We start from the raw sequence: 26,777 nt of genomic DNA, 5'->3' as shown, positions 1-26,777 counted from the left end.
GAAGAATAAGAATACAAAGAAAAGAACGGGACTAATAACATTAAGAACACGAATAAGAACAAAGTAAGAAGAATAAAAACACAACAAAAATAAGAAAAATAAGAACAAGAATAAGAAGAACAAATACAAGAATAAGAAGAACAATAATAAGAATAAGAAAAAGAATACAAAGTAAAGAATAAGAAGAACATGAATAAGAAGAGAAGAATAAGATTAATAAGAATAAGAAGGACAAGAGGATGTAGAAAAAGAGTAAGGAGACTAAGAAGACCACGAACAAGAATAGGAAGAATAAGTAGAACAAAAATAATTAGAACAAAAATAAGAAGAATAAGTAGAATACGAATAATAAGAACAAATACAAGTACAAGAAGACGAAGAAAAATAATACAAATAACAAGAACAAGAAGAAGAATCCCCAAGAAGAAAACAAATAAGAACAACAAAATCAACTTCTTTTTATATACACACTTCCATTTTTCCAACATTTTAATACATTTTCGTACGAGCAAAGGCAATATTAATTGCAATGACGGTAACCATACGGCACATCATATTATAAGTAAACATTTGAGTGGTTAAGTGTATATTATCAACAAGGTTATTTCAATAGGCACAGGTATAACAAGAGAGAAGAGCGAGACTATTTTCTTCAGGCCTAATTGTAATCATTGCCACCCTTGGTAGTCCCAGTAAGACATAGGGTATGGAACACTCACTTGGAGATTGGCAATGTGGGTAGGAGATGCTACCACAGTGCCTACGGCTGGGAGTAGTTCAGCCATCGTCCACATATTCTGTTGTATTTTTGAGGACGCCCTCTAGCTTTGTACACTTCATGTTGCATGACAGGGCCTTGAATCATTCCAGTTTTCCACTCGTGCGGGTAAGGCCAAGTTGCAGAGCCCCATCTACAGCCAGATGTCCCTTTTGGCAAGTATGCACCCCCCCCACCTCCCTCATCAAGAGACAGCCACCTCTTGGTCCGCCCATCTCCTCCAGCAACCCAGCAAAGACATCTTGGGGGTAAGCCCCGCTGTTCTACCTAGTGTGGCAGGCGACGCTTCTCCACCTGAGACAAAACACACCAATTAGCTGGACATGCCCAACTCATATGAAAAAGGAACCATTCTCTGCTGAACACTGGGGCATGTGGGGGTTGCCTGAGGCCCATTTTCACAATCTCTCCAGGATATAATACATCCTGTGCAAGTCTTTAATTTGGATCAAGCGGAGACGAGCAGCTACTTTTGAGGACTTGTATGCATTTATATTTCTGTGTATTATTTACAGGATGAAGTTTCAGACTCGATTACGCGTGCACACATTGATATATTACAGTTGCTTTTAAAATGAGTTCCCTGTGTTATGTAGAAGTGCATTTTCCTGACCCCTGTTGACTAGGCCTGACTTAGGGCCTAGCAGGCCTGTTGTTCTAAATGAATGTCACCCTTGTTTTCCCCATGCACGTCACTGTTTATTATTTCTGTAGCACCTACCAAGCAGATTCATGTTTGTATATTGGCTGCTCTTGACGAATCTTCCCTGGCTCAGTCACATACCTGCAGCTATCACTTCAAGGTCCTTCTGCTAGCTCACTGTATTCTCTTCATTCATAATCATTTGCTGTTGTTTATGAATTCAGTTTGCTCGACCATCTCCAGAGTGTGGACAGAATAATTAGTCATGTAGTGGATAGTGCTTAAGTGCTGAGGCAATGTGATGCTTAATGGGACTGTGCTCTGACATGCTAAGGAAATTATATATTTGCTCACACCACAGAGATACTGCAGCCTTGGTTATTTCATATGGGAAAATAATGTATGAAACGTTTGATTTTGGGAGTGAACCACAGCATTCCCGATCTTCCCTGCATGCTGCTAGGCATGCACTCCGTCTTTCTCCTGATTTTGCTGCATACTTGGGAATCTTTTTGGTTTTGCACTTTTCTGTAATACTGTATTTGCTGATAGCCTACAGGTCATTGACTCTTTACCGCATTTTGTATGATTTTTCTAATAAATACCTTAAGCTATTCTGTTGATCTAGAAATCGGTTATGACTTGGCCCTTTCACTTAATTGACTATTTTCTGACATTTTGATGTGCTGGGAGGTGCTTTACCTTGGTGACACATTGAGGTTTAATGCTGTCTCCAGTTCATCAAGTTGTGGGTGTTCTCTTGAGGTAAATTATTGGGTGCCAAAGTTCTGGGATCCCTCGCACCCACAAGAACACCAGAGTCCTCAAGCCATCCTGGTTTCCACCCACTCATCGACTTCTTAGCGCCTGAGGTCTTTCTCCCATCCGTGGTGCTGTGTGTCTAGTGGGTATGGTGTGTGGGGAACTGAGAAGCGATAGATTAATGAAATACCCCTCTCCATATTGAGACTTTTTATTTACAATACTTGGAACTTCAGAAGATTGCTATGAATCACTATTCAAAATAAGTTAGTTTTAGTAGTATTATTTGGATTATGAAATGATTCATAGCAATTCAAAGTGTTGTAAACAAGAGGGGTTAGTATCAAACACTTCCATGGTACTCAGTGTATTGACCTCCGAAGGATGAAAAGCTGTGCGCTCCAGACGCTTACCTTGCTTTGGCCACACCACACTCCTTTTCTGGGGGGTCACTGCCAGGATCAGTAGTGTCCTTAGGGGACTTCCGATGCCCCATGGATTCTAGGAATAGGGGATCTAGGTCGCCAAGCCTATTCACGTTGGATGGACATCAGGCCACACACCACATTGAGTAACCTCAAGGTACATGTTCAGAAGTGTGAAATTCCTAAATTCTGCTGAACTTAGCTCAGCCCTCGTTTCCATGTGGCGGTGAGTCTTCTGACCTTCCCTCAAGCCTGGGATCATTGTTATAGGCCAGGTTGCTGGTGTTCTGTGGCAAGGTTGAGGAGTTTGGTTCTTGCAACCAACCAAAAAACTTGTGGTCAGAGTTGTCAGCACTCCTGGAGTGTGATCAGTAGTTCCAATTACTTCCTCCCCACCCAAGCATCACCGCCGTGAAAGTCATTGAATGAGTAATAATATCAAACCACTGCATCTCATATAGTAAATTAATATTTTGAATCATTGAGTAGCTGCAGGTTTTACTATCTTTCTATAACACTAAAACATTTAGACAAAGTGATGATAAGTGCAACTTATTCTTTTATATAATGCTCAATGCTGTATGTATCAGTTTTTGAAATGCTTCACTATTACCCAATATAGGCCGTTGTTATTGTAATGTTGCTAGAGCCAAGGTAAACTGTGGATGGAGTTAGTGATCTAGTGGATTGACGACCGGACTTCCTGGGCGGGGCAAGGACAGGAAGAGGACGTAAGAAGGATGGCAAAAGATGACGCCAGACCTATCAGATGCAAGCTCCAGTATGAGTTGGCCCTTGCATCAGTGGCAGAACGAAAATTGAGAGGGCCCCCATACAAAGTACCTGGGGGAGGCCCCCACCCCCTGGACCCAATCAGCGGCCTGTGCTGAGGGGCCCCCTAAAGCTCCAGGCTGCAGGGGCCTTTGTTACACCACTGCCTTGCATGTAATTAAATAGGGCTCCAACACCCCCCGCCTCATAGGAATCACTGTGCGCCTGCTCACCCAGCGGCCCCGGTAAAAACCAACAATTGTGGGTCGGTTGGAACTGTATTTCCATATGGAATTCCACTCTCTCTCATAATGGATGGGCTGGTGTTTTCGTTCCGGGTTTTCCAAGGTGCAGAAGTACTGCAATGATTTTACTGTCTAGAACAAACACCAGTTAAAATCGCTGTAAGCGTCAACCGCAACAGCACGCAGACCTCAGCGACAGCCCATCCCAACCTCCTCTCCGGCAAAGGGATAGCATGCAATGCTCCGCTTCCCCTTCCCTCACTTTTCAACCCTCCAGCCTTGCCTAGCATTGAAGCCACCTGGGCCATTAATGTAGAATCTAAACTAGCGCCATCTTGTTTGAGTCATGTGAATGCATTGGTATTGCACTAATGCAAGCATGTGCTTCAGCGACTAACAATAAAGGGTATTTTGCAAAGCCAAGCTCTGGTTGGCATGGGAAGGCAAGGGAGTATGATTTAATGTTCTCATTCTGTCATTTGCAAGGAACTCTCAACTTGGAGTGGGAGGAGCACACTGTTTACCAAAATGTTGTCAATATACCACAGAAGAGGTGTTAGACGAATAATGAATGCCCATCTCTTTGCTATGCCTGACAACTGAACTGTAGGGTAAATTTCCACTGTTATGCAGAAAGTTTCTTTATTGGACATCCTGCTGGAGCTCCAGGACATCCCATGTCATTCTGAATAAACTTGCTTATGAATTTTATTTAAGGTTCGTCCATTGACAAACAGTCATTCGCAATTCCATGGGGTTTAACTTGTAATTGCATTCTACCAAAAGGGTGTTACTGTGTTTGTACTGGTAATTGTGAAGGCGGAGTTGCCACTCAGTCTGTACAGTGGAGCTCAGAGGCCCCTAATGGTACTCAATGTACCCCTCATGCAAGGATGAAACACTTCACTTGGCCTTAAGCCGATCCAGACTTGTTACTTACAGATCACTCTACATGTTAGCAGAAATGGCTTAACAGATTGAACCCTCCTGCTGGCCTTGTTCTGGGGAGCATGTATCCAGACAGCAATTGTATAAAATACATTAAAAAAAAATTAAATAAAAATGTTGAAAAACATTTGAGATGTTTTTCGTGATGACTAATTAAAAGGATACTCCACTAAAAAGCTCAAGATAAGACTGATTTGGCAGAAGCGAGTTCTTCTGGGTCTCTGAGATGCATTAGCACATTTGTGTTCAACAAGAGTACAACAAAATAACTGGGTTGTTTTCGTTCTTTAGGTGCTTGGCTGAGGGAACCGGCAATGTCGCTTTTGTGAAACACAGTACTGTGGCAGAAAACACAGATGGTGAGTAACGGCAGGTATCGGTAATAGTGAAATTACTAAACCATATGAAATTACTGGTACTACCTTGAAATGAATGACAACAAAGAACAAACCAAGGAGTGGATTTATGAGCCCCTAGCTCCTCCTTGCACCACATTAGCCTCATTTTTTTATGCTAATGTAGCCCAGCCAGGCCCAAATCGCCACGCCATATTTACAAAGTGGTACAATGCATGCATTGCACCACTTTGTAACCTTTTGCGGTACATTATGCCATGGCAGCCATAATGTATTCAAAGGAGGCGTTCTAATCTAAGAGATTTCTTTGCGTCATTTTTTTCTGCACTTTTAACGTCTGCTCCAGAGCAGGCGTTAAAAGGAGGCTTCCATTGTTTACAAAGGGCCTCAATGGGCTTTGCAGGATTAGCGTCACCATTTTTTAAGTTAATCCTACAAAGCTCCGAACTAGCGTCAAAAATTCTGACGCCATTGTGTGCTGTATCTTAGACATGGTGGCGTTAGGGGGGTGCAAAGGGGTGCAGGAAAAGTGGTGCTGCACTGGGTGTAATGCCACTTTTCTTAAATCAACCCCAAATTCTAAGCACAATCCGATTACAATAATTCAGAAGGACAACACACAGTGCTAGAGAGATACCAAATACCGTTTCCATTCTGAAAGCATGTCATTATTTATCATGAATGCACGATTCAGTCTCAATCGAGCATTGATATTGCAGCAGAGTCTATTTCATACTTAATAATCCTAATTTTGGACACAAATCTAAGGAAATTGTCCTGTTCACCCCATTATTAAAGTGGTCACACCCAACAGATCCCCTCAGCCGGAAACAGGCGTGTACCATTATCATGGGAAAGGAGGAGTGCTGGTGTCTCACTCCTCTTCTGGCGAGTTAGGCTCTGTTAGACAGGGATTGTTAGGAGGCTGACAAACCTGTCAGAGAATCGCTTATCTGCAGGTGATGATAAATAGAGCCCTGCTGTTGCACCCACAAATCCATACTCACATGCAATGAATGGTATTTTACAGCTAAAGGATAATTTACTGTATACTTTCTCTCCTGTTAATTTGAATGGGCTCAGAAAACATTGAGTTTCTAAATAAAAATATGATGATTGATAATAATTGTTTTTAGCGTTGGCATTCAAACAGTTGGCCTGCTTTGCTAGGCCATACATTTATTACACACATTCTTATATATCAAATGTTGTCATACAACGCATACAATCAATCCTCTCTTGTATGTAACACATATTATTAACATATGGAAGCCCTGCTAGTGCTGGGGCAGTATTGCAGTGGTGTGGTGGGGGCTAGGTGGGGTGGCAATTGATTTCGTGGATGGTGGTTCCATGTTGTTAGGTGGCAATCTGTGTGGTGGTAATATATTGAGGTTTGCGTTAGGTGGTGGCATGTGGTAATGCCCTGATGTAAGTTCTAGTATAGTTCTGTGCATAGTTGTGCAGTGCAGGGGTAGTATTGGGATCTTGGAGAGATGGTGTGGTGGCGGGCCGGTAGTTTGTTGCTGCAGGGTTGTAGTGCGATGATGATGCTTCACTGATGGGTGGTAGGGCAGTGCTAGGAATGTCATGTAGTGCCCAATCCCATTTTCATTGCTTCCCCTTCATCACAGCCTGTTAGCCCATCTAGTTCATTCCATTGTGTGCCATCATTTTCTCATCCTGCACTTACACGACTCGTCTCCTCAAGTAGCTTGGGCACTAGGTCTATTCATCCATCTATGTGTTTACCAGTTATAATATTTATGAACACCAATCAGCTTACATTTAAAGTTCAATGTTGATTATTCAAATAGATTTCTTGTAGGTTAACTCAAACTGTGCAATAACTCTAGTTTCACCTGTGTGCTTTGCTGCTGTCTGGTGTCAGTGGGCAAATCAAGCTTGTATGGAGAGCAAAGAGAAAGAAGACCATGTCCACGAAGGGTGATGGAAGGTAACAGAACTGGAGAAGGGAGCCCAAGTTACTCTCATGTGTTCTGAAGTTACTGTTGAAAAAAGGGAGGATCAGAAAACAACACCTCAAAAAACTATCTATTCTGCTTGTGGGCCCCAAAAACAGAGACCTCAAAGGCAACTCAGTTCTCGAGTTGTTGCACAGAAATTGTTTGCTTTATTTATGAATGAAATATAGTTTACAGCTGCAAGGTGTCACCCCTGTTCCCCCCCTGGCCCAATGCATTACTGTCTGAATTTTCATTTTAATTCAGTTTCTATTTACATTGACCGTGAACCTTTAAGCAACATTGAAATTAAACATGGTTTAGACATAAACTTTCATTGCTTGTTTGCTAAAATGAATTTTCTCCTAGGAAATAACCTTGAGGATTGGGCCAAGGGCCTTCAGTCTAAGAACTTCAGACTCCTCTGTATGGATGGAAGCCTCCGAAATGTCGCTGAGTGGAAGAGATGCAACCTGGCCAGGGTGCCCGCTCGAGCCGTCATGGTGAGGCCAAACATTGACGCGACTGAGATCTTCAACCTTCTCAATGCGGGGCAGGTAAGTTGAGTTTGGAATATTTACAATATTTAATGTTTTTTAAAGCATCCCAGTCCTCTTCTCTAGAGTAGAAAGAACATCCTCTCAATGCCCTGTGCAGTAATATCAGCAATTACATAGAATATGCTTATGTTTTAAAACATCCTTTTAGCCCTCGATCCAGTAATTTAACAAAATGAATGACAAATGCATTAAGAACCTGAGACTCCCTATTTATACAAAGACAAACGTCTGTTAACGACTACGCAATATGAGGTTCCTTTTAAATGGTTTGGCCAGTGGAATGTCCTCTTTGGAAAGATAATTCTAAAGCTATGATCCAGGCACAAATATCTGACTGCAAGTCTCGAATATATTACTGGATCCTTTGCAGGAAGGGACAGCTTCTTTGGAAGGAGCATCGCCCCCCTGGCCGAAAGCCAGGAGATGAAAAATAATAAACAATAGTTTAATACTGTTTTATTTTTCATTGGCTTGCTCAGCCCGCAGTGCAGGGAGGGGCGGGGCTTGTCATGGCGGTGGGAGGGGTGAGGAGGAGAGAGTGCACCTAAGTACGCATGTGTGTTTGGCACTTCGATGAAGAAACTGCAGAGACCCCGGGGCTGTGTATGAGCGGCAGTCCGAGCCACTCAGACCAATCCTGGCACTGCTTTAATGCTAGCTTTAGCATGAAAGCAGCACCAGGATTGCTGGGGAGCCTGTGCTCGTGTCCCAGTGAATGAGGAAAGAGGAGCGAGCCGGCAGGAGACGGCGGCATCGAGGTAAGTTTATTTTATTTTTTATTGTTTTTTTCACCTCTGTCTCTGTTCGCCCTGCCCCTCCCCTCCCCTTGAGATGTGCAATAGCTGCCACTGTTTGCAGGGCTAGCTGATTGTCAGTTTTGGCATCTTGTAGATGAAGCAGTAAGAAACTGATTGCTCACAAATACTGGTGAAGTACATCACATTACACATGTGAAGGCAACACTGCATTAATTAGCAATTAAAGGCACACACACAACTATTCTTAAGAGTTAAATTAGAAGAGAGCTTCCTATCTGGTTGCAACTTGATGCCCTCAAATGCGCTGGAATAGCTGGGAAATCAGAACATTACATTCAAATCTGTGATTCCTATTTCTGAACACTCACCAGAGTATTTTGTGCATTTCCATACCAATGAGGTCGAATGAGCTCTCTGCCAATCAAATTAAACTATACACAGACCTGAAGTTAAAACAACTCTACATACCAGAAGGGCATGATAAGAGTGCACAGAGGTAGAATCATCTAATCCAGGAAGGGTACTGGAGACAATCAGGGAAGTCCTATCCTAGGATGTTTTAGAGGTTCTAAATATATGCAAGGTTGAAGAATGGAATACACAGGGGAGGAGGGAGTTCCACATCTTAGGGACAAGAAGATCACAACATTGAAATTTAATGCATAGAGGAGGGGAAGGCCTTAATGCATAGAGGAGGGGAGGGTGCCCAGCCCCACTTTGGTGGCAGAGTGTCCGCAGTAAGGTGGCATAAGCTGTAAAAGAGGACCAGTGTTGTAAGGAGGAAACAGGCGCTGGACAAAGTCAATTACCCAGGAGCAGAACTGGAGATGGAATGGAAAAGCAGCCAGCAAAGAGAGACAGGATGGCCAGAAGGGCTATCTGTGGTAAAACGTTTCAAGAGGAGAGGTATGGCTGAATTGAAGACAGATTTTAGAGGACGGATGTGATCAGGCAGTGAGAGAAATCAGTAAGATGGGGCAATAGTCAAGTGAGACACAGTAAGTGTGAGGACTAGAGGTTTTTTGGCCTGGAATATCAGACGTAGACGACAACTGTAGAACTGAAAGCGGCAGCAGCAAGTAAGGGTGAGAATGTGACAACAGAAAAAGAGACAGGAAGATAATGTCCAGATTAGGAGCAGAAGGGGAAACAGAAAAATGTGAAGGAGGGAGGAGCAAGATAGATGAGGGCCGAATAGTAATCCTACAAATGTCAATCTCTCTCCCAGGAGAGAAAGCATACCCCAATCTCCATGAGAGTGGCAAAGTGTCTTCTCTCAAGTGTGACCATCCAGGAAGCCTGTAGCACAGCGGTTCCCAACCTGTGGTCCGGGGACCCCTGGGGGTCCGCGAAGCCTTCTCAGGGGGTCCGCGAGAGCCTAGAAAACTAAAAAATATTAACAAATATTGATAAATTAGGTCCCCAGCTTCCAGTAATGACTCAAGCGGGGGTCCCCGGATTCCCATGATGATTCAGTGGGGTCCCCGGGTTCCATTAGTGTTAAAGTGGGGGTCCACAGAAATCAAAAGGTTGGGAACCACTGCTGTAAAGATCTATAAAAATATAAATTAGCAGGAAAACAGAAGCATTAACCAGGATCTGAGTGAATCTCCCCATGAAATTAAAAAGAAAGTCTTTGGTAATAGATTTACGGGAATCAAAATATATTATTCCACTCTTATATAGACATTACTGCTAGTGAGTGGATTAACAATATGGCATTTGTCTCTACTCTCAGTCCTACAGGGTCTGGAATGGCAAATGAAAGACGTCCTGGAACAAATGTAACTACCAGCCCCCGTTGCATTGAGTGATCGAGTATATAGTGGAGTTAAAGCTTCTCCAGGAGGTGGGGATTTAGAATTAGAATGGTCAAGGCAGCAGGAGATTATGCATTTTATCCAAAATGCTTTTTATTATAAGAACAAACAATTCTAAATTTGGAAGAACATTCTATTATATATTTTACTGTCGATTTTTTTCCTCGCACTGTGCCAAGAAGCATTATTCAACTATTGTGGCAAATTATGTAAACACACAAAACTGTAAATATTAAGGACAGAGTTGACGAAAGGGCTTTGACTTTTTTCTGTAATACAGGATCCCATTCTAAAAACATTTTATGAATCCCTTTTCCCAAGCTACCTTAAAGCCAACATTTTAGTCTTAATTGCTCTCAACCTGAGCTCGACTTGAATCTAAATCAATCCTTGAAAGTTTTGGAACTGTCACTGTAAAGGAGATAGACTTTTAGTCCCTACAATGGTGGGCCATTGCGAAATGTAAAATCAGTGTTGTCCTTTTTTGTTCTGATGCCAAATATTAGCTTGGAAGCTACTCCTGCTTGCTCTGGTATTTTTTATCAAGCACGCAACAGAAATGGTAAAACTGATTCCACAATATATATATTTTTTTTTATGTAACAATATATACAGTTATCAATATAGTTAGTTGTGTTTGGTTTCAGTGCACCTTTGGGACACCTTTGTCTTGCATCCAATATGGGTTTCCTAGTTCAAATAATCTCTTGAAAAAAATCCAGGACTTAGGGTAGACAGTGATATATTTTCCTGATCACTCTACTAAACAATGTGGTATCAGCTGACCAACAATATTGATGCTTTCATACAATCAAATCAACAAGTCATCTTGGTGAACACATTAAGGGGGACATTCTGACCCCGGCGGTCTCAGACCGCCGGGGCCAGGGTCGGCGGGAGCACCGCCGACAGACCGGCGGTGCCCCGCAGGGCATTCTGACCGCGGCGGTTCGGCCGCAGTCAGACAAGGAAAACCGTCGGTCTCCCGCCGGTTTTCCGCTGCCCTTGGAATCCCCCATGGCGGCGCAGCTTGCTGCGCCGCCATGGGGGATTCTGACACCCCCTACCGCCATCCTGTTCCTGGCGGTTCGCCCGCCAGGAACAGGATGGCGGTAGGGGGTGCCGCGGGGCCCCCGTAAGAGGGCCCCACTGTGTATTTCAGTGTCTGCAATGCAGACACTGAAATACGCGACGGGTGCAAACTACACCCGTCGCACCCCTGCAACTACGCCGGCTCAATTCTGAGCCGGCGTCCTCGTTGCAGGGGCATTTCCTCTGGGCCGGCGGGCGCTCTTTTGGAGAGCGCCCGCCGGCCCAGAGGAAATGTCTAAATGGCCGCCGCGGTCTTTTGACCGCGGTGCGGTCATTTGGCGGCTCCCTCCAGGCGGGCGGCTCCCGCCGCCCGCCGGGCTCAGAATGAGCCCCTAAATCTTCCTAAGAAGACTATGGGACTGCTCTGTATCTGGGCCTAACAATAGTACAGATCAGTAGATGACAACTGATAAAGAGTTAGACTGCCTAGTATGAGCTCTTAACAAATTAAAACATGTGCTCTAAGCCAGTCTTGGGGTTCATTGGCAAAGTATCAACTTTAAAGAGCTCTATATCGGACATTAGGCTTCCTGTCAAGCAGAACCCTCTTTGGCCAGGAAACAACACACTCTTTCCTAAAGTTTAGCACAGATTGCTTAAATACAAGAACAGGCTTCAACGCATAACCCCTTAACATGGCGACAATTGAAACCAATATGTGCACCAATATGTGGAAGGAAGAAAAACAGACCTTATCCTTCAATGTGCAAAGAATTTAGGGCCAGATGCAGCAAAGGGTTTGCGCCTCGCAAACGGCGGAAATCGCCGTTTGCGAGGCGCAAAAGCCTCTTTGCTATTCAGAAATGCATATTGCGAGTCGGGTCCGACTCGCAATATGCATTTCAGAATCGCAAATAGGAAGGGGTGTTCCCTTCCTATTTGCGATTCGGAGTGGAATGCAATTCCATTTGCGACCGCATATGCGGTCGCAAATGGAGTCGCAGTTACCATCCACTTAACCCACTCGCAAATTGGAAGGGGTCCTCATGGGACCCCTTCCAATTTGTGAATGGACCCACAAATATTTTTTCAGGGCAGGGAGTGGTCGAAGGGACCACTCCCTGCCCTGAAAAAATACCGAAACTAAAGGTTTCGGTTTTTTTTTTAAGTGCAGCTCGTTTTCCTTTAAGGAAAACGGGCTACACTTAAAAAAAAAAAACTGCTTTATTTAAAGCAGTCACGAACATGGAGGTCTGCTGACGACAGCAGGCCTCCATGTTTGCGAGTGCCTAGACTCGCTATGGGGCCGCAATTAGCGACCCACCTCATGAATATTAATGAGGTGGGTCATTGCGACCCCATAGCGAGTCGCAGTCGGTGTCTGAGACACCGTACTGCATACCAATTTGCGAGTTGCAAATTGCGAGTCGTAGGGACTCGCAATTTGCAAGTCGCAAATTGGCGTGTTGCTACATCTGGCCATATATTCTAACAATCACCATTTTTTCGGAAAACACCTTGTGGCAAGCAACAACCTGAGCCACGTCCTTATAAGAAATTGAATTATTATTTAGGGTGGGTACCCACCTCAAGGATTAATCACATCCTTTATCAGGGTGAAGACACAAAGGGCCATACATACGAAAGCTTTTTCCCATAGACACAGAATGGGTAAAATCCTTTCGTACATCTGGCCCAAAGTCACTATTTTTTATGAGCTCAACCTCCTGTTAACTATGGCCCATATCTGCCATTGCAGCCTGCCTCCTGTTGATATTTAAAAGGGAGGTTTTTCTCTGTTAAAAGGGTTTATTCTGAAAGGTGGACTGCAGTTTTTAAACTCCCATAGTCAGTGGCATTGCCTGAAGCCATGGTTTACTCTGTTAGTGTAGTGGATGACATAATAAAAGCTGCAGTCCAATAGAGACATTTAACTTACAAGCCCTGGGTCCATTTTATACCCTATACTAGGGATTTATATGTAAGTTAAGTATACCAATTGGAAATATGCAAATTCAAACATGTTTAAACGGGGAACACAGGGGTAGAGTACGGTCTTCTAGATCCAGCATAAATATAAGGTTCAGGTGAAGGTGAAAAATCTATAGTGACCATATAGAAAAAAGAGGATTTCCTGCAACCCTCCACAAGATGCTATCTATTACCCATAAGCAAGTTGTACTTGCCCTCCCATTAGTATTGCTCCAGCTCTTGCCTTTGGACTCAAGTTGCATGTCACGTAGCTTTGACCTGACAGGCGTAGGGTGGTCACCCTCAACTTTTTGCCTTCCTCCTCCACTTTTTTTCACTGTTTTTAGGATTCTGTGCACTTTACTACTGCTAACCAGTGCTAAAGTGCATATACTCTTTCACTTAAAACATGGTGACATTGGCTCATACCCAATTGGCTTATTTAATTTACTTATAAGTCCCAAGTAACTGTGCACAGGGCCTGTAGATTAAATGTTGCATTGCTATTGGGCCTGCAGCACTGATTGTGCCACCCACATAAGTAGCCCCCTAACCATGCCTCAGGCCTTCCATTGCAAGGCCTGTGTACGCAGTTTCACTGCCAATTCGACTTGGCATTTAAAAGTACTTGCCAAGCCTAAAACTCCCTTTTTTTCTACATATTAGTCACCCCTAAGGTAGGCCCTAGGTAACCCATAGGACAGGGTGCTGTGTAGGGAAAAGGCAGGACATGTACCTGTGTAGTTTATATGTCCTGGTAGTTTTTACACTGCTGTGATGCATGCTCCATCATTGGCTAACATTAGGGCTACCCTCATATACTGTTTGAGTGGTAGATTCTGATCTGAATGGACTAACAAGGTCATATTTAGTATGGCCAGAATGGTAATAAAAAATCCAGCTGACTGGTGAAGTTGGATTTAATATTACTATTTTAGAAATGCCACTTTTGGAAAATGAGCATTTCTCTGCACTTAAGACCTTCTGTGCCTCACAATCCACATCTGGCTGGGTCAGTTGACAGCTCCCTTGTGCATTTCACTCAGATAACCCCCATACACAGGATGCTCAGTCACACCTGCACACATCTGCATACTGAATGGGTCTTCCTGGGCTGGGAGGGTGGAGGGCCTGACACTTACACGTCAAAGGACAGTGGCCTGCCCTCACACAATGGACTTCCAAACTCCCCACTGGGACCCTGGCAAACATGATGGAACTGAAAGGGGACCTTGTGCACTTCTAAGCCACTCTTTGAAGTCTCCCCCACTTCAAAGGCATACTTGGGTATTTAAACAGGGCCTCTGACCCTACCAACTCAGACACGTCTTGACAAGATACCTACTGGGAAAGGAACTCTGAACCAGAACCTGCAACCTGCTAAGAGAAGCTGCCCGACTGCCCAAAGGACTCACCTGACTGCTTTGCTGAAAAGGACTGCTGCCTTGCTGTTACACTGCTGCCTTGCTGCCCTCTGGCTCTGCTGAGAAGTGCTCTCCAAAGGCTTGGATTAAGCTTGCCTCCTGTTTTCTGTAGTCTCAGTGATAAAAAGACTTCATCTCTGCAAAGAACTCCTTGTTCGGTGAAAAATCGATGCACAGCCTGCTAGAATTGACAAACAGCCTGCCTCGCGGTGAGAAAATCACTGCACACTGAACCGGAACGATGCTGCCCAGCACCCCGAGTGGAGATTGACGCAGCGCCAGCGTTGCGACCGGGACTTCGCCACACGGCCACTGGATCGACGCATAGCCGAGCCAGAATGACACAGCCTGACTTCCTGCCCAACGGATCGACGCAGCTCCTGTGACTTCGTTCCGCACACCCAGGATTTCTCCGCATCGTCCTCGGGGCATCCAAATACCCAGCAACCTGAAGAGGATCCAAGTTTGCGCACCGGAAATCGACGCAAGGCCCATGCTGCGTGGAAAATATCGACGCATTGTCTGTGTGCGCCCGGAGAAACGGATGCACACCTCCCAGTTTTCTCTGCATCTCCTCCTCTATGGTCCCTTGTGAATAATTTAGACACAAACCAGGTACTTTGTGCTTGCAAGAAACACTTATTGCTTTTAAGAACTTGACTGTTTTTATCATTTTCTAAAGTGATATTTCAACATGTACTTATCAAATCTTGATTGTTTTGACCTTATTTTATCTAGATAAATATTCTATATTTTTCTAAACCTGTGTGGTGTATTTTTGTGGTGTTTATACTGTGTTATTGTATGATTTATTGCACAAATACTTTACACAGCACCTTCTAAGTTAAGTCTGACTGCTCCGTGCCAAGCTACAAGAGGGTGGGCACAGGATAATTTGGATTGTGTGTGACTGACCCTGACTAGAGGGAGGGTCTTGCTTGAACAGGGGGTAAGCTGACTACCAACCAAAGACCCCATTTCTAACATTGGTGATCAGCGGTGAGGATAGGACTTGTATTTGTGCAGTGACATACAATAGCTACGTGTACACCAGCTGCCCACAGTTAAAGGTCAACGTGATTTTTATCTTTTTCTGCAATTTCGTTTTCTGCCTGACAATTTTAACTTAATCCTCAATCAACATGTCTCTGTCTGGGTCTCAAGCAGGAGCTGAATATTTTGACCTAGCCAAGCTGGAAACATACACTGTTAACCAGCTGAAGGTGTTCTGCAAGGGGATGGGAGTACCTACCCGGGGTGCCTCCAGAAAGGAGGAATACCAAAAGGCGCTGAGGGCCTGAGCAGAAGCCCATTCAGAGGAGAATGTTGAGGAGCAGGAGCCAGAGGATGGCCCCTAAGAGGATTTTTTTGCCAGCAGTGGGGGATGTTACCGCTGGAATTGTGCCCCCTGCTAAACCAAAGAGAAGAGTCTCAAGCCATGGTCTGACCGCAGAGGAAAGGAGGGAGGAGAGATAATTTCAACTGTAAATGGCAAAGTTGAAAATTGAAGCTCAACAGGAGGAGAGGAGGGAGAGAGAGAAGCCAAACAGGCTGAAGCTGAAGCTGAAAGGGCTTTGGCTGAAAAGAAACTTTTGTTGGCTCATGAACTGAGTCTCAAAGAGATGGATATCAAGGCGAGGCAGTCGGAGTCCAGCAGTGATAGTGGCAGCATTCATGCAGGACCTGCTGGGGAAAGGAAGGTTCTTATACCCAAAAATGTGGTGCCAAGTTATGTGGTGGGAGATGACATTGATAAGTGGTTGGCTGCTTATGAAGTTGCAGTAAGGGCTCCTGGGGTTTCTGAAGAGCGATGGGGGCAGCCTTGTGGTGGTATGTACCAGTAGTGTGGAGGAACACACTCCTTGCATTGGATCCAAGGAATCAAACACATACGCGCCCATGAAAACTGTTTTACTTGCCACGTTTGGGCTGACCCTTGAGAAATACCCTCAGAGGTTCAGGTACAGCACCAAACTCTCCACACAGAACTGGGTAGACTTTTTTGATTTCTCCAGTAAGGCACTGAATGGATGGGTGCAGGGCAGTAAAGTAGATGACTAATTGGGGTTATATAATTAGTTCCTAAAAGAGCATATGTTCAGTGTTTGCTTTAGAGAGTTGCGCCAGCACCTAGTTGACAGTAAGCTGACTGATCCTAAAAAGCTTGCTGAGGAGGCGGACTTCTGGGTTAGCACCAGAGTGTCTAAGAAGGTACCTGGGGGGGACACCCACGAAGGTAGTCAGGGTTCCCACCAGAAAATAGAGGTGGGAGACAAACTTAAAAATAAGAAGTTCTCAAAAGGCTCCCAAAACTATTCTGGGGGGGTGGTAACCAGTCCTCGCTTGAATTTAGGAAGAACCCTGGGTTCCTTGACAAAAAGCAAGGGAAATTTATCCTCAAATACTTAGAGTGCTTCAAGCATGGACACTCTAAGGGTGACTCTCAGTGTCCCAAGGGGACACAGCCCCACACTGGAGGGCAGACACCTGGGTTGGCTAGTGTAGCGCTCGGGGGGCGATAGCCCCAGTTAGCTTTGGGAAACAGAGGTGTCCCTAGTATCTCTGGGAGATGAGGAAATGGTGCCAAAAGCCCACATGCCTGCCAATACTTCCATGTATAGGCAGTGGGTCACCATTAATGGGCAAAGGGTGGAGGCTCTGCGTGACACAGGAGCCAGTATGACTACTTTCAGGGGTCTGCCGGTGTCAGCAGAGCAGGTCATTCCTAATACATTCCACCAGGTCATAGTCGCTGACAATGTTGAGAGCCACCTACTGGTTGCTCTGGTTCCCTTTGAGTGGGGGTCTCTGGTACTGTAAAAGTATCTGTGAGCCCTGCCATGCCTTTCGGTTGTCTGTTAAGTAGTGATCTTGACCTCAAACTGCCTGGAATGAGGTAGAACTCAGATCCCACCTGGAGATGTTAGGTGTGCCTGAATGGGTCTGCATGACCACACGGTTCATGGCTACCCTGGAAGGGAGTCATAGGCGTCTAGAGCCTGGAACAATGGCCCAGACATCTGCACAGAGAAAGGGCAAGGGGCGCTGGAAACTGGCCCCAGATATTCCCACGGTGGTTGATGGGGTCCCAGAAAAGGAGGCCCCTGAACCAACTGGGGAAGATATTGCCATCCTGGGTAACCTGCCTGAGCTTGCTGGCTGGCAAGTGGGGGCTGGGCCAATCAGGGAGGAATTCTGCAAGGCGCAGAAGGAGTGCCCACTCATGAGGGTCTGAGGCAACAGGCCTCAGCCCAAGCAGCAGGTGAAGCCTCTGGCGATCACCACATATATTGGGAGAATGATCTCCTCTACAGTGATCCTAAGGTACCGGCCGCTGAGGCAGCATGTGTGCTTCTGGTCTCCCAGTGCTCCCGGGCCTTCCTACAGGGCCTGACTCACGACATCCCCCTGGCAGGACATTTGGGGCAAGACAAGACCTTTGCAAGGCTTGTCACCCACTTTTATTGGCCTTGAATGCGGGTAGCCTTAGATAGTTTCCGGTGGTCCTGCCCAACATGCCAGGCTAGTGGGAAGACAGGGAAAAGGCTCAAGGCCCCCCTGATCCCACTCCCCGTCATTGGCACCCCCTTTGAAAGGGTGGGCATCAACGTCATTGGTCCCTTGGACCCCAAAACCGCCCTAGGCAACAGGTTTATCCTGGTTTTGGTGGACCATGCCACCCGCTATCCAGAGGCAATCCCTCAAAGGACAGTGATAGCACTGGTGGTGACCAGAGCTCTAATGGGGATATTTACCCATGTGGGGTTCCCAAAGGAGGTTGTGTCTGACAATACTTCCAAGTATAGGCAGTGGGTCACCATTAATGGGCAAAGGCACAAACTTCATGTCAGAGTACATGAAGTCCATGTGGGATGAGTGTGGAGTAACCTACCGGTTTACCACCCCTTACCATCCTCAAACCAATGGGCTTGTTGAAAGGTTCAACATGACCCTGAAAGGCATGATCACTGGCCTACCTGAGGCCATGAGGCATAAGTGGGACGTCCTCTTGCCATGCCTTCTCTTTGCTGGTAGGGAGGTGCACCAGAAAGGGGTGGGGTTCAGCCCCTTTGAACTTCTCTATGGATACCCTGTCAGGGGACCACTAAGCATAGTCAAGGAGGGATGGGAGAAAGCTCCCAAGACACCTCTTCAGGATGTGGTCAGTTACATGCTGGCCCTCCGTAACCAGACACAGCGTTTCTTGAAACAGGCCAAGAGCAACCTCAAGGCCAGTCAAGAGGTGATGAAGGAATGGTATGATCAGAAGGCCACCCTGGTAGAATTTTCACCTGGAGACAAAGTATGGGTGATGGAGGCCGTAGAGCCTAGAGCTCTCCAGGACCGCTGGACTGGCCCATTCGAAGTCAAGGAGCAAAGGGGAGGCCACTTACGTAGTGGACCTCAAGACCCCTAGAAAGTCCCTAAGGGTTCTCCATCACAACCAACTGAAGCCTCATTTTGAGAGGTCTGAGGTCAGCATGCTTGTCGTGACAGATGAGGGCATGGAAGAGGAGAATAAGCCTCTCCCAGACATCCTCTCTGCCAAGGAAGATGATGAGTCAGTAGAGGGTGTTAATCTCTCTGACTTCCTGACTCTAGAGCAGAGAGGAGACTGCTATGAGTTGTTGGAGCAGTTCTCTTCCCTATACTCCCTCACGCCTGGGCTCACACACTTATGTGTCCACGATATTGACACAGGAGACAGTCCACCTGTAAAGAATAACATTTACAGGGTGTCAGACAAAGTGAGGTCCAGCATCAAGGATGAAGTAGCCAACATGCTGGTTCTTGGGGTGATAGAGAAGTCCAGCAGTCCCTGGTCCAGCCAAGTGGTGTTGGTTTCCAAGGCTGCTGCTCCCGGCGCCAAGCCAGAACTTAGGTTCTGCGTGGACTACCGGGGTCTCAGCTCTGTCACAAAGACAGATGTTCACCCCATTCCCCGCACTGATGAGCTCGTAGACAGGCTAGGTGCTGCCAAGTTCCTTAGAACCTTTGACCTCACGTCAGGGTACTGGCAGATCGCCTTGAATAAAGGGGCTCAAGAAAGATCCACTTTTTCTACTCCTGAGGGCCATTACCATATCAGAGTAATGCTCTATGGATTGAAAAATGCCCCACTTCCCTCCAACGGTTGGTTAACGGGGTCCTAGCTGGCAAGGATGCCTTCTGCGTAGCCTACCTAGATGACATTGCCGTCTATAGTTCCAGCTGGGAGGGACACTTGCTCCACCTCAAGGAGGTACTTCAGGCCCTGCAACAGGGAGGCCTGACCATCAAGGCCAGTAAGTGCCAGATTGGGCAGGGTTCCGTAGTGTACTTGGGACACCTAGTAGGTGGTGGCAAGGTGCAGCCCCTCAAGGCCAAGATTGAAATCATCAAGGCCTGGCAACCACCTAGAACTCAAACAGAGGTGAGGACCTTCTTAGGCCTCACCAGATATTACCACAGATTCATTAAGGGATATGGCACCATAGTAGCCCCCTTAACAGATTTGACATCCATGAAACAACCTAGGTTGGTGAATTGGACAGAGGCTTGTCAGAAAGCCTTTGAATCCCTGAAGGAAGCCATGTGCACAGCCCCCGTGCTCAAGGCACCTGACTACTCCAGAGAATTAATTGTGCAGACAGACGCTTCAGAGCATGGCATAGGGGTGCTCCTAGCACAGCTGAATGAGGAGGGCCTATACCAACCATTAGTCTTTATTAGCAGAAGACTATAACCACGGGAACGGAGGTGGAGTGCTATTGAGAGAGAAGCATTTGCTGTGGTCTGGGCACTAAGGAAGCTGAGATCATACCTGTTTGGGACTCACTTCCGGGTTCAGACAGACCACAGGCCTCTCAGATAGCTCATGCAGATGAGGGAAGAAAATTCTAAACTCTTGAGGTGGTCCATTTTCCTCAGGGGATGGACTTTATGGTGGAGCATCGCCCGGGGATTGACCACGCCAACGCTGATGGTCTCTCCAGATACTTCCACCTTAGTGGTGAGAGCTCCCAGGAGGTTTGGTAGCTCTCCCCACTTTCAGCTGGGGGGACACATGTTAGACCTGACAGCCTTAGGGTGGTCACCCTCAGCTTTTTGCCTCCCTCCCTCCACTTTTTGACACTGTTTTTGCTTGTGTTAGGACTCTGCACACTTTACCACTGCTAACTAGGGCTAAGGTGCATATGCTCTTTCTTTTAAAACATGGTGACATTGGCTCATACCAAATTGGCTTATTTAATTTACTGATAAGTCCCTAGTAAAAGTGTACTACATGTCCCCAGGGCCTGTAGTTTAAATGCTACTAGTGGGCCTGCAGCACTGATTGTGCCACCCACATAAGTAGCCCCCTAACCATGCCTCAGGCCTGCCATTGCAAGACCAGTGTGGGCAGTTTCACTGCCAATTCGACTTGGCATTTAAAAGTACTTGCCAAGCCTTAAACTCCTCTTTTTCTAAATATAACTCACCCCTAAGGTAGGCCCTATGTAACCCATAGGGCAGGGTGCTATGTAGGGAAAAAACAGGACATGTACCTGTGTAGTATATATATGCTGGTAGTGTAAAACTCCTAAATTCGTTTTACACTGCTGTGAGGCCTGCTCCTTTCATAGGCTAACATGAGGGCTACCCTCATATACTGTTTGAGCGGTAGATTCTGATCTGAATGGAGTAGCAAGGTCATATTTAGTATGGCCAGAATGGTAATACAAAATCCTGCTGACTGGTGAAGTTGGATTTAATATTACTATTTTAGAAATGTCACTTTTGGAAAATTAGCATTTCTCTGCACTTAAATCCTTCTGTGCCTTACAATCCACATCTGGTTGGGTCAGCTGACAGCTCCCTTGTGCCTTTCACTCAGACAACCCCAAACACAGGATGCTCAGTCACACCTGCACACATCTGCATACTGAATGGGTCTTCCTGGGCTGGGAGGGTGGAGGGCCTGACACTTACACGTCAAAGGACAGTGGCCTGCCCTCACACAATGAACTGCCAAACCCCCTACTGCGACCCTGGCAGACAGGATGGAACTGAAAGGGGACCTTGTGCACTTCTAAGACACTCTTTGACGTCTCCCCCACTTCATAGGCACACTTGGGTATTTAAACAGGGCCTCTGACCCTACCAACCCAGACACTTCTTGACAAGATACCTACTGAGAAAGGAACTCTGAACCAGAACCTGCAACCTGCTAAGAGAAGCTGCCTGGCTGCCCAAAAGACACACCTGACTGCTTTGCTGAAAAGGACTGCTGCCTTGCTGTTGCTATGCTGCCTTGCTGCCCCTGGATCTGCTGAGAAGTGCTCTCCAAAGGCTTGGATTGAGCTTGCATCCTGTTTTCTTAAGTCTCAGGGCCAAAAAGACTTAGGCCCTCATTACGACCTTGGGCGGCTGCCTATGCAGCCACAACCCCTCCACGGCCATTTGGAGATCCCCGCTGGGCCGGCGGGCGGAAACCTCGGGGATCTGGGGAACCTGGGGATCTCGGGGATCTCGGTCGCAACACAGGAGCCGGCTCCAAATGGAGCCGGCGGTGTTGTGGCCGTGCGACGGGTGCAGTTGCACTCGTCGCGCTTTTCACTGTCTACATAGCAGACAGTGAAAAGCTGCACGGGGCCCTGTCAGGGGGCCCCGCGACTCCCCGTACCGCCAGCCTTTTCCTGGCGGTTCAAACCACCAGGAAAAGGCTGGCGGTAGGGGGACTCGTAATCCCCTGGGCAGCGCTGCTAACTGCGCTACCCTGGCGGGTCACTACCGCCGGGGCCGTTGTGGCGGGAAACCGCCGGCCCCGGCGGTGCAACCGCAGCGGAAGATGACCTGCGAAGCACTGCCAGCTTGTTGGCGGTGCTTCTGTCATAACAGCCCTGGCGGTCTTGTACCGCCAAGGTTGTAATGACCCCCTTAATCTCTGCAAAGAACTACTTGTGCGTCAAAAATTCACAGCCGGAATCAATGCACAGCCTGGCTTGCAGTGAGAAAATCTCTGCACACCGAACCGGAAAGACGCCGCCCTGGATCCCCGAATGGAGATCGATGCAGCGCCAGCATTGCGACCGGAACTTCGACGCGCGGCCCACTAGATCGACGCATAACCGAGCCGGAACGAAGCAGCCTGGCTTCCTGCGAGAAGAATCGATGCAGCGCCTGCAGAGCGACAGAAATTTCCCTGCATCACCCACCGGATCGACGCAGCTCCTGTGACTTCGTTCCGCATGCCTAGGATTTCTCTGCATCGTCCCTGGGGTGTCCAAATACACCGCAACCCAAAGAGGATCCAAGTCTGTGCGCCGGAAATTGACACAAAGCCCTTGCTGCGTGGAAAATATCAACGCATCGTCTGTGTGCGCCCGGAGAAACTGACGCACACCTCCCAGTTTTCTACTCATCTCCTCCTCTGTGGTCCCTTGCGGATAATTTAGACGCAAACCAGGTACTTTGTGCTTTGTGCTTGCAGGAGTCACTTGTTTCTTTTAAGAACTTAAGACTCTTTTTATAATTTTCTAAAATGATATTTCAACGTGTATTTTATCCAGATAAATAGTCTATATTTTTCTAAACGTTTGTGGTGTTTATACTGTGTTATTGAATTTTTTATTGCACAAATACTTTACACATTGCCTTCTAAGTTAAGCCTGACTTCTCAGTGCCAAGCTACCAGAGGGTGGGCACAGGATAATTTGAATTGTGTGTGACTTACCCTGACTAGGGAGAGGGTCCTTGCTGGGACAGGGGGTAACCTGACTGCCAAATAAAGACCCCATTTCTAACCCATTGTGGCCAACTTTGGTGTTGAGTTGTTTTTTTTCTCATTCAGGGGTGATGTGACCTCGCAGTTCAGGCTCACTGTTTCTGTTAGTGGAAGATCAAACTTGATTTGAGTAAGTTTGATCTCTGCTAGCCCACTTGGCAAACAATATGGTGGTCTGGAAGACTTAGAAGTGGCTGTGAATAATTTAAGTGTTCCATCCAATACTTTTTTTACTGTTTTGTTTTTCTTGATGAATCTGCACACAGTAACAGGTATTGGTAAGGCCATGAGGTCTAGCTTAAATTTTAAATCTTGACTAAAACATTAAGGATAACCTTCTGCGCCAAAAATAAACAAAACAAAAACACTTGCTTTCTGTATAAAATTAATTTAGAAGATAAGGAGTTTCAATGTCAAATGATCTGGAGTACTTCTGAGATGTAAAATGGTGCCTTATGCATTATGATGCAAACACTGCATAGTAGGTGGACTGATACCTAACGGACCCAATTAAAGGAAATGAAAGAATAATACTCCTTAGGGTGGGCCAAAGTCCACTCTATATAACTTTTAAATAAGGTAACAATGTATCATAGATACAAATGCACTGGCATGCCAGACCTAAACATCACTCAATAAGTCAGTGATTGTTTGCAGAAATGGAAATACAATACTTGGAGAGGCCAATATATAAAAATAATAATAAAAAAAGAAAAGAGCAAGGATCCTCTCATAAACACAACGTTAATATAATGAGCCTAACTTCATTAGTTGTGCGTGTCTGTCACTGAAACAAGGTTTATAATCCCTCTTCAGATTTAAGAACCCCAAGTTGTAGCACTCCACATGGAAATCTCCAACATTCCTGATGCCCTCTTCATACCTGCAAGCAGTTTTCAAGATAAGAACTTTCTAATTCCATTGCATGACCAGAGATATTGTTGCAATATTCTTCAATGAAGCCTTATTTATCATTAGTCATCCAAATAAGAAATAGCAGAAGACTGTAAATAAAGCAGTATTTGTTTGGTTATTGGAAAGTTCTACATAAAACTAGTAGTTGTCTCTAAGCACTTTGCAAGGGATAAAGGTTACATTGGGTTCTTGCTAATTTATTTTCAGAGATGTTATGAAATTTGGTGTACCATTGGACCATTGGTAGACAGGTGTTGTAATTCAACATCGGCATAGGGAAGTGCCCGGTTGACCAGGTGGTCACATAGATCTCAGTAGTTTTGAATGACATCCAACCAAGTGTTTTGTGAAGCCCGCTGATAGATGATAGCTAGATAATAAAGCCCTGGTCCATCTAAACATCAACTAACAGGCCTGTGGGCTATGGATACTGTGTTTAGCATGTACTTTCTTAATACCCTTTGTTTTACTTTTGAACACCACAGAAACTATTTCATGATGGAAGTTCCACTTTTAAGATGTTCGACTCTTCAAGCTATGGTGGAAAGAATCTTCTATTCAGGGATTCCACAACACAACTTACCATGATTTCCAATCCAGCATATCAGGCCTGGTTGGGTGACGAATTCTTGAACGCAATGAAGGGCTTGGATTGTGATCCAAGCAGTAAGTACGCAACTCACTAAATTGTGATACACATTGGGTATTCCATTCCTGGTGCTAGGTCTGGGTAAGTTTGTGCAGTAATTCTATGCCTGCAATTTGTGATACTGTGAGGTGCGGCAATTAGCAAGTGTGTGATTGCGGCATCCCACTATGTTTCAGACTTCAAGATGGAGAAATTTGCAAATTGTGCTTTTTTCAATGTTCTAAGGTCTGCAAAATCCGATTAGCGCTATTACTCTGCAAGATTTTCACTAGGATTTTCCTTAGAAAAATCTTATATACAAACACCCACAGGGAGCCGGTGCACGATTTACACTCCAATTGGAATCTTGATTTGCACATAAAATGAGTGCATTGACCTCCCAAGACAGGACTTGAATCATGCTTACTTTGTATTATGAAAATACACAGTTTGGGGCAATTCTCCAAACAGGTTATATAAAACGTTATAAAAGAGCTTGATAGCAAAATAAATTACACATTTTCCATCTCACCCATTCTAGGATATTTTCAAGTTTTGCCAATAGATGTTTTTTAGCTTTTGTTTTATTGGCTAAAAATGTTTTGAAAGGGATGTGTACTTTGCTTTCAATAAGATTAATGTGTCTGAACAACACAGCTGTTTGGAATCCAGAACTTAAGAAACATTGGTCAATTTTTCACTGGAAAAGGAGCTCCCAAAAATGCAATTAATTAATAAGTGAAATCAAAGCCTCAGGCATTTAAGTAAGCAGAATGCCATACATTAGCTGTTTCAAATTACTGCTCAATGTCTTGGATATTTAAGGATAACACTCAGTGCTTGTTTATGTGACATAGGTTTGCCCAGCAGCCTGCGCTGGTGCACTCTGTCCACTGCAGAGATATGGAAGTGCAGCCAGATGGCCGTTGAATTCAAGAAGATGAACATGACTCCATCAATCCAATGTGTTTCAGCACCGTCTACAGAAGCCTGCATGAAGATGATTCAGGTGAGTCCAAGCGTTAAAAACCTTAAATACGTACATCCCAAAATACCTTTTGAAGCAAAGGCATACAATATGAAATGCAATGAAAAGTGGTGCCCGCAATCAATGATCTTAGTGTAATGTGAATGGGCCTTAATCTCATTTATATGGGGAAAGCCCCATTGCTAATGAGTGAACGCCTGTCACTCATTTGCATCTATGCCACATTACAGACAAGGTTGCTCTAAATCGTGAACAAGGTTGGTAATCCCATGTTCAGTGTTATCAGCAAAGCATTGTGGGGGATACAGCTGCCAGACTACTTACCTGACGCAATTCAGCAGCAAGTGACAACCTTAACATAACTATGAATTAGAGTACACTGTTCCAAACTACTCTGACTTCCTAGGAGACCTGAGGTCTCAGGAGCAAGGGCCCTCAAGCATCACAATGGATGACTAGCATCATTATCGGGAACTGCTCCTCACCAGGCCGGCAGTGCAATGCCTGGCGGGCTCCCCAAAGTGGGCTCTTATGCCGTGCTGTTCTACTTAATTAAGCGTGACAACCTACAACAGGAGTAGACTAGGGTTGGAGAGAACAGAAGAATGTGTTAAAATTGGTTATTCATCGCGCCAAAACATCATAACTTTAATCAGTGAGGGGTGGATGAAGACCAAGATTAAAAAATGGGTGAGAGTCACACGGGAGTGCAATGCTCAAGTGACTCTCAAAACAACAAAACCTAGGGGACTATAAATGATATAGTACCTCTATACCAAGGTCAACATGTTTCGCGTCCTTACGGTCCAGCCGGATCCATTGACGCTTCATCAGGACCAACAAAAAAAAGATTAAACTTCTTCTCCAAATTACAACAAAAGATTTTAAACGCCCTAACTTTAGGATTGAAAACAGTCACTTACATTGAAGTCAACTGGTAAAGTCAGGTCGCCCTAAAAGACAAAAAAATACATATACATAGGCCAGAGAAAACCATGATATGGTAATACAGTGATTAAAGTGTAAATAATGTAATCAAAACT

General features: G+C 45.4%; 1 protein-coding gene across 2 annotated transcripts in view; it reads left to right on the top strand.

The window, feature by feature from the left end:
• MELTF (melanotransferrin) overlaps nt 1-26,777 on the top strand; it is a 133,006-nt gene that overhangs the window by 66,026 nt on the left and 40,203 nt on the right. For both annotated transcript variants that reach the window (XM_069213147.1, XM_069213146.1), the window contains exons 6-9: nt 4,864-4,931; nt 7,262-7,449; nt 24,604-24,784; nt 25,604-25,755. In XM_069213147.1, coding sequence (XP_069069248.1) covers nt 4,864-4,931; nt 7,262-7,449; nt 24,604-24,784; nt 25,604-25,755 — 589 coding nt within the window. The remainder of the gene's footprint in view (nt 1-4,863; nt 4,932-7,261; nt 7,450-24,603; nt 24,785-25,603; nt 25,756-26,777) is intronic.

This window comes from Pleurodeles waltl, chromosome 11 (assembly GCF_031143425.1).
Source record: "Pleurodeles waltl isolate 20211129_DDA chromosome 11, aPleWal1.hap1.20221129, whole genome shotgun sequence".
In the NCBI taxonomy this organism is placed as follows: Eukaryota; Metazoa; Chordata; class Amphibia; order Caudata; family Salamandridae; genus Pleurodeles; species Pleurodeles waltl.
Note: the sequence above shows the minus strand (reverse complement) of the source record. Positions and strands in the feature narration are given on the sequence as shown.